The 15,000-nt window shown below is 44.1% G+C and overlaps 2 protein-coding genes across 2 annotated transcripts in view; one reads left to right on the forward strand and one right to left on the reverse strand.

Moving 5' to 3' along the window:
- LOC307270417 (uncharacterized protein) overlaps positions 1-15,000 on the forward strand; it is a gene marked incomplete at its 3' end in the record, with an annotated part of 37,768 nt that overhangs the window by 16,244 nt on the left and 6,524 nt on the right. The window contains 4 exon segments of the mRNA XM_080054298.1: positions 1,300-1,420; positions 2,550-2,644; positions 3,018-3,104; positions 3,790-3,965. Coding sequence (XP_079910424.1) covers positions 1,300-1,420; positions 2,550-2,644; positions 3,018-3,104; positions 3,790-3,965 — 479 coding nt within the window.
- On the reverse strand, positions 7,413-11,456 carry LOC307270412 (microfibril-associated glycoprotein 4-like; the record flags this gene model as incomplete). The annotated part of the gene is made up of 6 exons (XM_080054294.1): positions 7,413-7,666; positions 8,132-8,299; positions 9,257-9,353; positions 9,950-9,988; positions 10,553-10,705; positions 11,451-11,456. 6 exons carry the CDS (start codon positions 11,454-11,456, stop codon positions 7,413-7,415), a joined length of 717 nt encoding a protein of 238 aa, XP_079910420.1.

Here is a 15,000-nt window from a genome sequence, read left to right on the forward strand (position 1 = left end):
GTTAGGGTCTCTGAGGAGAGAGGGTTAGGGTTAGGGTCTCTGAGGAGAGAGGGTTAGGGTTAGGGTTAGGGTTAGGGTCTCTGAGGAGAGAGGGTTAGGGTAGAGGTTAGGGTCTCTGAGGAGAGAGGGTTAGGGTAGAGGTTAGGGTCTCTGAGGAGAGAGGGTTAGGGTTAGGGTCTCTGAGGAGAGAGGGTTAGGGTTAGGGTCTCTGAGGAGAGAGGGTTAGGGTAGAGGTTAGGGTCTCTGAGGAGAGAGGGTTAGGGTTAGGGTCTCTGAGGAGAGAGGGTTAGGGTAGAGGTTAGGGTCTCTGAGGAGAGAGGGTTAGGGTTAGGGTAGAGGTTAGGGTCTCTGAGGAGAGAGGGTTAGGGTAGAGGTTAGGGTCTCTGAGGAGAGAGGGTTAGGGTTAGGGTCTCTGAGGAGAGAGGGTTAGGGTAGAGGTTAGGGTCTCTGAGGAGAGAGGGTTAGGGTTAGGGTAGAGGTTAGGGTCTCTGAGGAGAGAGGGTTAGGGTTAGGGTCTCTGAGGAGAGAGGGTTAGGGTTAGGGTAGAGGTTAGGGTCTCTGAGGAGAGAGGGTTAGGGTTAGGGTCTCTGAGGAGAGAGGGTTAGGGTAGAGGTTAGGGTCTCTGAGGAGAGAGGGTTAGGGTTAGGGTAGAGGTTAGGGTCTCTGAGGAGAGAGGGTTAGGGTTAGGGTCTCTGAGGAGAGAGGGTTAGGGTTAGGGTCTCTGAGGAGAGAGGGTTAGGGTTAGGGTCTCTGAGGAGAGAGGGTTAGGGTTAGGGTCTCTGAGGAGAGAGGGTTAGGGTCTCTGAGGAGAGAGGGTTAGGGTTAGGGTCTCTGAGGAGAGAGGGTTAGGGTCTCTGAGGAGAGAGGGTTAGGGTCTCTGAGGAGAGAGGGTTAGGGTAGAGGTTAGGGTCTCTGAGGAGAGAGGGTTAGGGTTAGGGTCTCTGAGGAGAGAGGGTTAGGGTAGAGGTTAGGGTCTCTGAGGAAAGAGGGTTAGGGTTAGGGTAGAGGTTAGGGTCTCTGAGGAGAGACACATTATGTAAAGTATTTCACTTCAAAATAAAAGCTCAAGGACACAATGGTAATATAGTAAAACATTCGGAGAGGATGACTTTACTCCATATGACTTCAATAAGCAACATGAGCAATTTTTACCTTTAAAATAAGGAAATGTTCCATGATTCAATGACTGTCCCATGACCTACACAACTCTGTGTGTGTGTGTGTGTGTGTGTGTGTGTGTGTGTGTGTGTGTGTGTGTGTGTGTGTGTGTGTGTGTGTGTGTGTGTGTGTGTGTTACAGATGACTTCTTGCCCGTGCTGTCCAGCCCGTTGGGTTTGGTGGGAGAGGAGAGCGCTAACGTCTCGTCGCTACGAACGCTGCTAGCTGACATGTCACTCAAACACCCACTCATACACTTCCAGTGAGTGTGTGTGTGTGTGTGTGTGTCTGTCTGTCTGTCTGTCTGTCTGTCTGTCTGTCTGTCTGTCTGTCTGTCTGTCTGTCTGTCTGTCCGTCCGTCCGTCCGTCCGTCCGTCCGTCCGTCCGTCCGTCCGTCCGTCCGTCCGTCTGTCTGTGTGTGTGTGTAAATCCAAATAGACAAATTCCTTCTAGCTTTGTAATTTGGGGTTTCAGTTGACATGATTGTGGGTCAGAACCTCCATAAAGCTGCTGGTTTCAACACTAAAAATCACCACCGGATGTAGTAGGACATCTGGGTATTTTGTATCATGTATTGGGACAAACTAACCCTGCATTCCAAATCTCCTCCTCTTTCTTTTTTCTATTCTACATACTACATTTGATGATAAAAATAATCTACTTAAGAGGTAGTAGGACATCTGGGTATTTCTAACCATACTTAATCTGACCACAGGAATTGGGACATCCTAAATCTTTTTTCTACCAAACTAAATAGTAGATAGTGGAACGCAGGGTAAATCTCCCTGCGTTCCAATCCCCATACTTCCCTACTATTTAGTATACCAGAAAAAGATTTAGGACGTCCCAATACATGCACGTCAATTGTAGTATGCTGAAAATACATAAATGCCCCACTAACTCCAATAGCATTTTGGAGTATTCGTCTTTATTCTTGGCATTTCTCGACATAATGAAAATAAATCTTCCTTATCTGATTTTTTTTTCTCCTGTCTGTGGCCCTAAAACTCTTCTGTGCTTTAGTATGTAGAGTAGTAAAAAGACTAAAACTCTTCTGTACTTTAGTATGTAGTGTAGTAAAAAGACTAAAACTCTTCTGTACTTTAGTATGTAGTGTAGTAAAAAGACTGAAACTCTTCTGTGCTTTAGTATGTAGTGTAGTAAAAAGACAAAAACTCTTCTGTGCTTTAGTATGTAGTGTAGTAAAAAGACTAAAACTCTTCTGTACTTTAGTATGTAGTGTAGTAAAAAGACTAAAACTCTTCTGTGCTTTAGTATGTAGTGTAGTAAAAAGAAAGAGTATGTGATTTTGAAACGCAGAGTTAATAGCAGGGAGGGATGCCTACATTTCCCATGAGCCCTTGGGCCTAACGTGTCACCACTTCCTGTAGAAACTCGTTCCAGTCGTTGAGGAAGAGACCGGCGCAGGAAAGCAGCCAGAGCGTCTTCCATGTGGAGACGCCGGAATGGACAAGCAGACAGACAGGTAACAGACAGACAGACAGACAGGCACGTAACAGACAGACAGGTAACAGACAGACAGACATGCAGACAGGTAACAGACAGACAGACATGCAGACAGGTAACTGACAGACAGACAGACAGACAGACAGGCAGACAGACAGACAGACAGACAGACAGGCAGACAGACAGACAGACAGACAGACAGACAGGTAAGAGACAGACAGACAGACAGGTAAGAGACAGACAGACAGACAGACAGACAGACAGACAGGTTAGAGACAGACAGACAGACAGACAGACAGACAAGAGACAGACAGACAGACAGACAGGTAAGAGTAACAGGTCACACATGTTTTATTAACTCATCTGATGTCCTGCTACATTACTGTCTGCAGACTCAATGACCCCGCCCCCCACCGGCCCTGCTGCGATGCCATTGGCCGAGCCCGACCCTGCTGTGCTGCCATTCGCCGAGCCATCAGGTCAGCTGGGTCAATATATCCTGTGTACAGGTGAAACTCATATTGTTAGAATGTCATGGAAAAGGAATTGGAATTTAGGCAGGAATTCATGCAGAAGAGGCCCAGACCAAGTACTGAGAACATGTAATATTCAAATTTTCTGAGATTTTGAATTTGGGGTTTTCATGAGCTGTCAATCATAATAATCTGTCAAAGCTGGATCCTCTTGATTAAAGGAACTCTGAACATCCTGGAAGAAAGGACAGAACATTCCCCGTCCATTCTCAGGCAATCGCACTTCACAAATGAATCCTTTCCTCAGGCTAGGATGAACCCATTTCTAAAATGTTTGCACATTTACACTACACAGGATCTCAGAGTTCAATACACCTTCATATTCCCACCGGGGAAGTAGGGCTTTAATGAAATCATTTGATCGTGATTGTCTCTACTTATGACATCTATTGCAGCATGTCCGTCCTGGGAGAGGGATCCCTTACTCTGTCAACTCTCCCTGAGATTTCTTCAAATTTTTTAATCCCGGTAAAGGGTTTTTTACTGGGAGTTTTTTCTCAGCCGAGCTAAGGGTGTAAGGGCAGGGTGTCATATTGTGTCATACTGTATGGAATGTAAAGCCCACTGAGGCAAATGTCTATTTGTGATTTTGGGCTATACAAATAAAACTGATTTGATGTGATGTGACCAGGTCAGCTGCCGGCGGCTGAAGGCTCCCAGTCGCCCTCGCTGTCAGACGGGGGAACAGGGAGGTGGAAGAAGAGCCGTCGATCATTCAAGATGGCCGCTCTGCGTAGAGACTCAGCGAGTAGCGACAGAACACAACAAGAGAGAGAGAGACTACTGGAGGAGGTCAAGAGCCAGAAGGTAAGAGAGAGTCTGTCTGTCTGTCTGTCTGTCTGTCTGTCTGTCTGTCTGTCTGTCTGAGTGTCTGTCTGTCTGTCTGTCTGAGCGTCTGTCTGTCTGAGTGTCTGTCTGTCTGTCTGTCTGTCTGTCTGTTTACACAGAGAGAGAGAGAGAGAGTCTGTCTGTCTGTCTGTCTGTCTGTCTGTCTGTCTGTCTGTCTGTCTGTCTGTCTGAGTGTCTGTCTGTCTGTCTGTCTGTCTGTCTGTTTACACAGAGAGAGAGAGAGAGAGTCTGTCTGTCTGTCTGTCTTGTCTGTCTGTCTGTCTGTCTGTCTGTCTGTCTGTCTGAGTGTCTGTCTGTCTGAGTGTCTGTCTGTCTGTCTGTCTGTCTGTCTGTCTGTCTGTCTGTCTGTCTGTCTGTCTGTCTGAGTGTCTGTCTGTCTGTCTGTCTGTCTGTCTGCCTGCCTGCCTGCCTGTCTGAGTGTCTGTCTGTCTGTCTGTCTGAGTGTCTGTCTGTCTGTCTGTCTGTCTGTCTGTCTGTCTGTCTGTCTGTCTGTCTGTCTGTCTGTCTGTCTGTCTGTCTGTCTGTCTACAGAGAGAGAGAGACACGGAGACAGAGAGAGAGACACACATTTGCAGCTTTTTTTGCATTCTTCTGATTTATTTGAGTTTTTCTGACTTTTTTCCTTTAGGAGTCGTAATAATATAATGTATTGTTCCATTAGGAGTTAGTATGGATCCTACACAGCCCTGGTCTGACAGTAATAGTAGTTAGTATGGATAGTTTAGTATGGATCCTACACAAAGCCCTGGTCTGACAGTAATAGGAGTTAGTATGGATAGTTTAGTATGGATCCTACACAAAGCCCTGGACTAACAGTAACACTCATATTAACATTAGTAAAGCCAGTAACAGTATATATTATATATTCTATTGTTTCTTTAGGAGTTAGTATGGATAGTATCAGGGCCGCTGCTAAGCTTTTGGGTGCCCTAAGCTTAAACAGAAAGAACAGCTTAACGTGTTAGAGTTATCCTACTAACTGCCTTTGCAAAGGAGTGATTGACAGGTGACCACAGAAAAACTGGTGATGGGTGAATTTGGAGGCGGGCTGTCGCGGTGCCCACCCAATCAGAAGCTAGGAATGGTCCTGGTTTAGTAAATACACATATTTTAATTAGCTGAAAAAGAATAGCCATTCAAAAACAGCCTGATAAAGCTGGGTCGGCTATAATTGGGGGAAACGTGTAGCTTGTCCGAATTGAGTGATGGTTACACAATTAAGAAAAAACAACGATGGGCTTGTTCATAACTAATTTATATATTTTTTGGAATGTAATGATCATCATGAAATTGTTTAAGAAACCTACATTTTTGGGGGCCCCCGGATCATCTCTTTTTCCTTTGTAATAAAAAAATAAATAAAAATAAGGTAAATAGGGGAGAGTGGCCTAAGTTGTGCCGGTGGGGAAGTTGTGCCACCCCTTGTTTCTAGAAAACCGTGGAAGAAATTGGAAATGTGACCACATATCTAAGAAGAGCCATCCATTTAACTCATCCTGTAAAGAAGGGAGACACAAGGAATAAGATATAAGCACATTTAAGCTCAAAAAACAGTTTTTTTGCCTTTCAAAGTAAAATTTCCATCATCAAGGTTTTTTGATTATTGTGTCTGAACAATTATAGACAAGTTTGAAAACATTTGACACATGTTTTAGTGCTTTAGTATGCTACACTTTGTGTCTATATAGTTAGCACGATGTCAGCCCTAACCTGCTGCATCATGCTTATTATCCAAAATTCTGGGGTTGGGGTGATTTGTGCCAGAGGGCCTGGGGTGAGTTATAAGTAAGTAAGTAAAATGTATTTATAAAAGCACATTTATGACAGTTTGCACTGTCCAAAGTGCTGTACATAGTGCATTCAGTAGGTAAACAATGAAGGTAAAATAACAATAACCAAAATAAAAGACATAAAGCCCAGACATCCACATATAAACACAGATAGTAGTGCAGAGGTAAGATAGTTAATGGGGAGGAAACGCCAGGGTGTACAGATGGGTTTTGATCCTTGATTTAAAGGCAGAAATGTAGGGGGAATCACATTTGTCAGGTGGCAGTTGGTTCCACAAGCACGGAGCAGCTAGTGCAAAGTACATTTCTGAGAGTTGTGCCATTGGCATGGCTGTATACGCTGGTCACCAAAAGAAAGTGATTGTCTACAGTAGCTCAGAAGAGAGTGACATCTCAATTCCACTTAACGACACCACTGATGAGAGTTCAGATGGCCAGAAAGATAATGATGGTGACTTTGTCATTGTGAGCTTTGCAGGTAAAACCATTAGATCTGCTAGGCCTTGTTTAAGAAAATTGTCCTTCAATCTTTGTCAACTATTTACTTTATTTACTTTAAATACACCTTAAATAAGTGATTGTCTAATGGATTTGTCTTGCATTACAGTTTATGAGATATATATCAATGACACAATTTACCCCATGGTATTCTCTCCAACTGCACAACTTACACCACACCGGGGGCAAGTTGTGCAACAAGACAACTTTTTTTCCGAAAGCTATATTTCTTCAACAGTTTATTCCAGATCCAAAGTTTTTATTGCCAGGGATGCACAACACCCTGAAATATATGTACATATTTGAATTGGAGACATAACTGTCAAGGCCTCACTTTAAAATCACTTTGAGTAAAAGGTGGCACAACTTAGGCCACTCTCCCAACTTAGGCCACATGTAAAACAACATTTTTTTGGGCTCTGCATACCCTGCGTATAGGGAGCGGCGGCCCTGGACAGACAGACAGACAGACAGACAGACAGACAGACAGACAGACAGACAGGCGGGCAGACAGACAGACAGACAGACAGACAGACAGACAGACAGACAGACAGACAGACAGACAGACAGACAGACAGACAGACAGAAGACATCAGATAACACCAGTTTGCTGCTCAGCTTCTACTTTATTGTGACGTACAGCAGAGAATGATTCACATTAGGGTTGAAACTAGTTAGTTAGACTTTAAAGCTGAGTGTGTGTTTAGCTGCAGCCAGCAGACTGAAGGTAACATCTTAACCAGCAGAGAATCATTTCTCTACACCAACAGCTGTTTGACAGAAGACTTTACACACTATCAGACTCTATATGTCAGTTTCTATTGAGAGATTATGGGCCCTACTTTCCTGCTGGCACATATCAAGCAGCACTGGCTTTGCATCGGTTTAGTCATTTCCCCAATTTCCGTTCTTAACTTGGTCATAAATCCAGATGCATTGGTTATGTATATTAATAGTTGAGATGTTACAGATATGAGTTGTTATTCCAGAGCTGGTGGATTGTGCCTGTGGTAGTTTCAGGACTATAAGGCCCAGAGTGAGACTACATGTTTAGCAAGAGAAAGGAAAAAATCACAAGAGATGAGCTGATATTCTGCTGTACGTTTGTCCTGGAGAATTAGTGCACAGGACGGATCATCATGCTGATGGTCTTCAGGGAGTAGTCATAACGCTTCCATTGGTACCAATCGATCCCAACAGCAAAGAGAGTACTGTCAGCCCCCCAACGGTAGACCCCGTTTGGATTTGTCTGGTGACATTTACCGTACCAGAACGCCCCCAGGTATGATTTGGCACAGTTTCCACCCCAGGCGTCCTGGTCTTTGTCGAAGGTGGAGAACTTCATTCCGTTGTGACCAGTCAGGGAGTCTCCTACAGAAACACAACATGAAGCTGCGTATTTAATCTTGACATTAGTAGTAACACTGTGACGACTACAATGCTGCCACTCTACAGACTGTTCTACTAGAACTGACTAGGACCAGTGTGGCACCTTCACCTAGTGACGTAGTTTAAAGGCTCTGTCTGTGACTGCAGAGTAGAGATCAGTAGATATCTGATATTATCTTGTTCACGTTGCGACTGGTTGAATATATTGATCCTTCAGAAATATATTCCTACTGCTGCTGCCTCCTCCTCACCTGCTTTTCTTTTTTTTTTGGCATTTTTATGCTTTATTGATAGTGTAGAGACAGAGTTGAAATGGGGCAGAGAGGGGAGTGACATGCAGAGAACGACCGCGGGCGGGAATCGAACCCGGGTCTGCTGCTGGGCCCGGCCCATTGGGGGGGACGCCATACCAACTGAGCTAAGGGCGCCCGTCACACAGACGCTCACCTGCCCCTCCATTGGTGAATCCAGAGACACGCAGAGTGTATCCGTACCGCTCCGATCCAACGTCGAAAAAGGAGTAAAGAGCGAACGCTTTCTTCCCCTCAAAGTCCTCCATGTCCACCCGCAGCTCGTGGTTTCCATAACGCGTCAACTGGTGGATGTTCTCCAGACCTGAACACACACACACACACACACACACACACACACACACACACACACACACACACACACACACACACACACACACACACACACACACACACACACACACACACACACACACACACACACACACACACACACACACACACACACACACACACACACACACACACACATTTTTAAATTTTTACATTTTGTTTAGAACTGTACATTCTTATGGGGGCGCCCTTAGCTCAGTTGGTAGGGCGTCCCCCCCCATGGGCCCTTAGCTCAGTTGGTAGGGCGTCCCCCCCATGGGCCTCGGCCAGCAGCCGACCCGGGTTGGATTCCAGCCCGCGGTCGTTCTCTGCATGTCACTCCCCTCTCTGCCCCATTTCACCTCTGTCTCTACACTGTCAATAAAGCATAAAAATGCCAAAAAAAAATAAATAAAAAAAAGAACTGTACATTCTTAATTTAATATTCTTTGACATTCCCTATAGAAATATCCTTTAGACTAAACTCAAGTTATTCTCTAGTCGAGAGTGACTCTGTTTTTCGATGAGTGGATCATTGTTTTGTTTATCTTTTGCACATACACACAGGTGACTCAATAATCGCTCCTACCGGTCTCTTGGCATGCTTGCTACTGTATCTTGGTTTCACCACCATATCTTGTTGTGCCTGTGAGCTAGTTGATAATGCTTGATTTAAAATACAATATCTGTTTTGCAAATCGCTTATAAAAACTAACTTCATATAATGAATTTGTTGGAGCAGAAACAGAGTTTAATGTTTGGACTGTATGAACAGTGAGATTCATTGAGTCAGTACAGAGTTGAAATGGGGAGACAGAGAGAGAGAGAGAGAGAGAGAGAGAGAGAGAGAGAGAGGGATGACCTGCAGTAAAGGTCCACGGGTCGGATTCTGCAACGAAGGCCAGAGTCAATATGGTACACACTCTATCCATTTTTTTTCATTTCTCACCGAGCCAGTACTCCCCAGCAGCGGTCCCAAAGCCCCTCTTGTATTGGTCCCAGGGCCTGTAGAAGTTCAGCGTGCCATCCACTCTCCTCTGGAACACCTGCGGGGGGTATTTCAAGATGCAGGTTTTGAGGCGACTCGGAGTTTGTTCGCTCTGAGTCAGTGGAAACTCTGGGTTTTCTGTTTCCTTTAAACCTGCAGTGTGTAGAATATTGGGTTATATTTCCCAGCAGATTTTGTAGAAAATAATTATAATATCCATAAGTACGTTTAATTTAGTGCATAATTGCTGAACATTTTTTTTTCTCGGCTGGCTACTATTTTCACCCAGTTGGACATTGGACACAAAAGCAGAAAACACTGGGTGTATCATTGGCATATAAACAAGAGGGGGAATGTGTCTGTTTAATGTGCAAGTAAAGTGTTGCCGTAAAGAAGGATTACAATGTACGAAGACACTATGAAACTAAACATCAGAGCAGCTACATGTCCTGATAAATGTGTTATTTTTGCAAAGTGGCCCGGCCCTTCGTAGATTTTTCTGTATGTGGCCCTCAGTGAAAAAAGTTTGGACACCCCTGTTCTAAAGGGTTGGGGTTACCCAGGGAGTGTTGCATTCTAGAACTTTGTAGAACTTTCTTGATGATGTCATATTACACACTGCACCTTTAATTTGCATTGATCAGACAAACTCACCGTCCAGCTCCCTCCAGCTGACTCCATGTCACAGTGCACCTGCAAACAAACACAGTCATCACAAAACAGTCAATTCAAGTGGGATGCTCATGGTGTAGCCCCCCCCCTACCCCCCCCCCCAATAGAGTCTCAGTCCTCTTCACAGCAGACCCAGGTTAGAATCCAGCCCGGGTCGTTCTCTGCATGTCATTCCCCTCTCTATCTGTCTGTCTGTCTGTCTGTCTGTCTGTCTGTCTGTCTGTCTGTCTGTCTGTCTGTCTGTCTGTCTGTCTGTCTGTCTGTCTGTCTGTCTGTCCTCTTCACAGCAGACCCGGGTTAGAATCCAGCCCGGGTCGTTCTCTGCATGTCATTTCCCTCTCTGACACATTTCATCTCTGTCTCTCTGCACTATCGATAAAGCCTTAGAAATGTAAGCGTTACTTTATAGTGTTGCTGCACTAACAACATCTCTAGTAACTAAAGGTGAATGGTTGTGCACTAGAGGATGAAGTTTAGGCAAGGCAAGTTTATTTATACAGCACAATTCAGACACAAGGCCACCCAAAGTGCTTTACAGGGGCATGATTAGAATACATAAAACACATCAGAAAACAACCAGTTTACCTGTACAGCAGATGTGGGTCCAATGGGATAGATGGTGTACACTCCACTGGGGCTCTTCCTGTCTCTGCTGTGGATGACACTGCAGTCGACCGGCAGACTGCGCCGGTAGCAGCTGATCAACACTGGAGCCAGGAGCAGGAGGACTAACACCAGCTGGGACAGAGCAGAGGGTTAGATGTTGAGATGTTGAGATGGGGAAAGATCAGAAGCTTGAATGAATGAATGAATGAAAAACTTACTTTGTAAATATTACTGTGATGTCAGTAAAAGACATCACAGTAATATTTTTTTAACCCTATATTTCTCTTTCTGTGATGTCACAGAAAGAGAAATATAGGGTTAAAATAAACACTCTTTCTGCCTTTTCTCAGGTTAGGATGAACCAATTTCAATTTTTTTTGCACATTTATACTACATATCTCAGAATCTCAGATCTCAGAGTTCAATACACCTTCATATTCCCACCAGTGAAGTAGGCCTTTAAGGTGAAGTAGGCCTTTAAGGTGAAGTAGGTCTTTAAGGTGAAGTAGGCCTTTAAGGTGAAGTAGGTCTTTAAGGTGAAGTAGGTCTTTAAGGTGAAGTAGGTCTTTAAGTAGAAACATGAGAATAATCGCCATTAATTTATTGATCAATTAATATAGATTAATTACAGGAAATTGTGAGATGAATTAGTTAATTGTTTATCAGCACTAGTATATTTGTTTCCTAATTTACGTTTATTTTAATCTGATTTAATTCTGTGACTTCACGTCGACTGATGGGCATCATGAGCACTTTGAGTGTGAGAAAAGCGGGTTAGGGTTAACCCTATATAAATCTAATCTAATATTATTATTTTATGCATTTAAAAGAACCCGTTAGCATACAGAGATAAAACACAGATACATGTCAACTTTACCTTCATTGTCAGAGATCTGCTGAAGTTACTGGTTTAAAATCCTGATGTCAGTCTGTCTGGATCGCTGATCAGCCGTTTTTATTTCCTAAAAAATTAATTCAAACTTTAGTTTTCAGTTCTTTGTTCATGTGCAGATTCAGAACAGATTAAAAACTGGACCGTTCTGCGTCTTCACTTTACAATCCCGACAAACATCAAACAAGAGCCAAAGAAAACTCCTGAGAGAAGGAGAGTGACAGTGACAACATCCCCCAAGATTGTATCAGACTTGACGATCAGATTTACAACTATACAACCTGCTAGTGCTGCTGTGGGCATTAATACAACCTCAGCTTGATAGTGATCAATGCACTCGCTGCTGAAACCATTCAGTTCTACACACGCAGCTGGACTCTTTATGTCTTGACTAGCTGCTGCTCATACTAGATCTACAGACTTTGTATTTTAGTCTCAGAAGTGTTTTGGAGGAAGATGCAGCGCACTGCTTTACCTGCCCTCAGTACCTGCACATCATGTTGGTCTGCCCTGCTCTCCTGCGGCCTTAAAGGCTCACAACACCAAATACTGAAACACTTAAAGGAATACTTCACCCATACGGAACAGGTGTTCTATCATTATAAAATCACTATTATAATATAATGAATGAGATTTTTCTTCCCTCTGTCTTCCCTCAGTCTTCCGTTGGCCCAGCTGTCCTGATAATCCTAAAATGTAGGGTTAGACAGTGAGACCATAAAACACTCTTTCTGCCTTTTCTCAGGATAGGATGAACCAATTCAATTTTTTATTGCACATTTATACTACATAGGATCTCAGAGTTCAATGCACCTTCATATTCAAACCGGTGAAGTAGGTCTTTAAAATAAGTATTATATGTAAAGGTAAGCAGCCTCTCAGTGACCCATGATCCCTCTAAAGATTCAGTCTCACCGGCTGCTAAGAGGAAAACACTGTCTTCAGCCTTTAAAGGTGCTCCGAGGAACTTTCAGCTTTTGTTCATTCTTGCGCCCCCTTTGGACAAAAGCAGCAGTGTTCTTTATTATGCCAGCTAGTTCCAGGGTGAGGGACCCATGACAAAGGCATTAAGAAAAACTATAAAAATAGCATTCTTTGCACTGATGGTCTCGTTTTGCTGTTACATGCCATTTATGATCATCAGAGGAAATATTAGACTATTGATATTTAAAAGTTCCTCGTAGCACCTCGAAGTGCAGACACCAGACAGACAGACAGACAGACAGACACCAGTTTAATTTCCACCACAAATCTTTCCTAAACATGATCAGGCTTTTGGCAACTCGTAAAGAGAGTAAATTATATTTGTCAGCCTGTGTAACTAGTAAATAGTATAGAATTAATATTATTTCAAAATTACAACATTCTGAGTGTATAGTTAGTATAGTTGAATGCTTACCTGTCTGAAGTCACCTGCAGACTGAGACTCTGTGGCGTTGTCTCATGAGTTCACTTCCTATATCTAAAGAAGAGCTGTGATGTCACACCAGTCCGACCAATTACAAAACAGCCTGGGGCAGAGGTGAAGTGTGGAATCTTTTTCCCACACACTAAAACAAAGAGTTTGTTATTGGTTGAGTTTCAACTGAACGGGTCAAACGGGAAATATTTTGTGACACTAGGAAATGGTTGTTTTTCTTACCGGTAACAGACAGATCTGATCTCATCCGGGATGGAGCCGCAGGGGGACGCAGGGACAACAGCTCCATCATGGACCCCAAACTTCCCTTTTCCTTCCCACATCAACCAGCTCTGACTGGGGATCCCGAGGTGTTGCCAGTGTGGAGATATAATCTCTCCACCTAGTCCTGGGTCATGGTGGAGCCTGGAACACCTCTCTATGGGAGCACCCAGGGGGCATCCTTACCAGATCTATCTGTCTATCTATCTATCTATCTATCTATCTATCTATCTATCTATCTATCTATCTATCTATCTATCTATCTATCTATCTATCTATCTATCTATCTATCTATCTATCTATCTATCTATCTATCTATCTATCTATCTATCTATCTATCTATCTATCTATCTATCTATCTATCTATCCCTCCCTCCCTTCCTCTCTGTCTCTAAGGGAGACACCAGCCCCCCTCCTGAGGAAACACATCTCCACGGCTTATACCCGCAATCTAGTTCTTTGGGTCCTGAGCCTGTGGTCCTGAGCCTGTGGTCCTGAGCCTGTGGCTGGGTCCTGAGCCTGTGGCTGGGTCCTGAGCCTGTGGCTAACACCGCTGCTGCCCCCAGGTCTGGTTCAATGCTCAGGGACAGCAGCCCTAACCCTAACAACCTGTTTCTTTGGTTTCCATCTCATCCTAAAACCCCAAATCAGCTGGTGGTGAGACGGCTCTGGTTCTGTTCAGACTGTCACAGCTCTATACAAAGATCCAGGTTTGGATTCACATAGAAACATTCTGCAGTGACTCCAGTTGTTTACTTCCCAGCATGAGATGTAAAACTGGTTCTGTTGACTACAGGGCACAAGTTACTCTCTGTCTGTCTCTCTGTCTCTCTGTCTGTCTCTCTCTCTCTCTCTCTGTCTGTCTGTCTGTCTCTCTCTCTGTCTCTCTCTCTCACTCTCTGTCTGTCTCTCTGTCTCTCTGTCTGTCTCTCTCTCTCTCTCTGTCTGTCTGTCTCTCTGTCTCTCTCTCTGTCTCTCTCTCTCTGTCTCTCTCTCTCACTCTCTGTCCTCGGTATGAGGAACTCTGAATGAAGAGGAAAATGTCATGGGAACCGACTCTCACAGGAGAAATAAACTCTCTCTGTATTTCTGAGTTATCAAGATCAAGATGGTCGATTTCTCACATGAGCAACAATAAGAATTGACATTTGACACCAATGGGAGCAGCCTTCAAATCCTCTAAAAGTAACTGAACTGAAAACTACATTCAGGTCTGACACCGTCCCATAATGCAGGAAACTGAAATCTGTTTTGGGAAAATTCAAAGTGAAATGAATTGTTTTGATTGAATACTATATGCAGGGCCGCTGCTAAGCTTTTGGGTGCCCTAAGCTTAAATTGTCAGTGAGCCCCCCCCCCCCCCCCTCCAAAATAAACACCAAGAAAGGATTTTTTTTGCCCTTGCAAGATCTCTGCGACTGCTCTTTGGCACATTTGCTGTAGTGATGAGTTTTTGCGAACAGAAAGAAGGTTAACGTGTGAAAAGAGTTGCCGAGTATCCTTCTAACTGCCTTTGCAAAGGAGAGACTCTGTGGACGTGATTGACAGGTGACCACAGAAAGGTGATGGGTGAATTTGGAGGCGGGCTGTCGCGGTGCCCACCCAATCAGAAGCTAGGGATGGTCCTGGTTTAGTAAATACACATATTTTAATAGTCTGAAAAAATTAAAAATATATTTTCTTCACTTTTGATTGGGTGGGCAGAACCCTTGCCCCTTGGCTGCCGCCGGCCCCGCTTGCCATTATGAATCGCCGTTCAAAAACAGCTTGAGGGTCGGCTATAGGCCTAAAGCTGGGTCGGCTATAGGCCTAAAGCTGGGTCGGCTATAGGCCTCATCAGGGGAAACATCTAAT

The sequence above is a fragment of the Ammodytes marinus genome (genome assembly GCF_949987685.1).
Source record: "Ammodytes marinus genome assembly, contig: scaffold_76, whole genome shotgun sequence".
Classification (NCBI taxonomy): domain Eukaryota; kingdom Metazoa; phylum Chordata; class Actinopteri; order Uranoscopiformes; family Ammodytidae; genus Ammodytes; species Ammodytes marinus.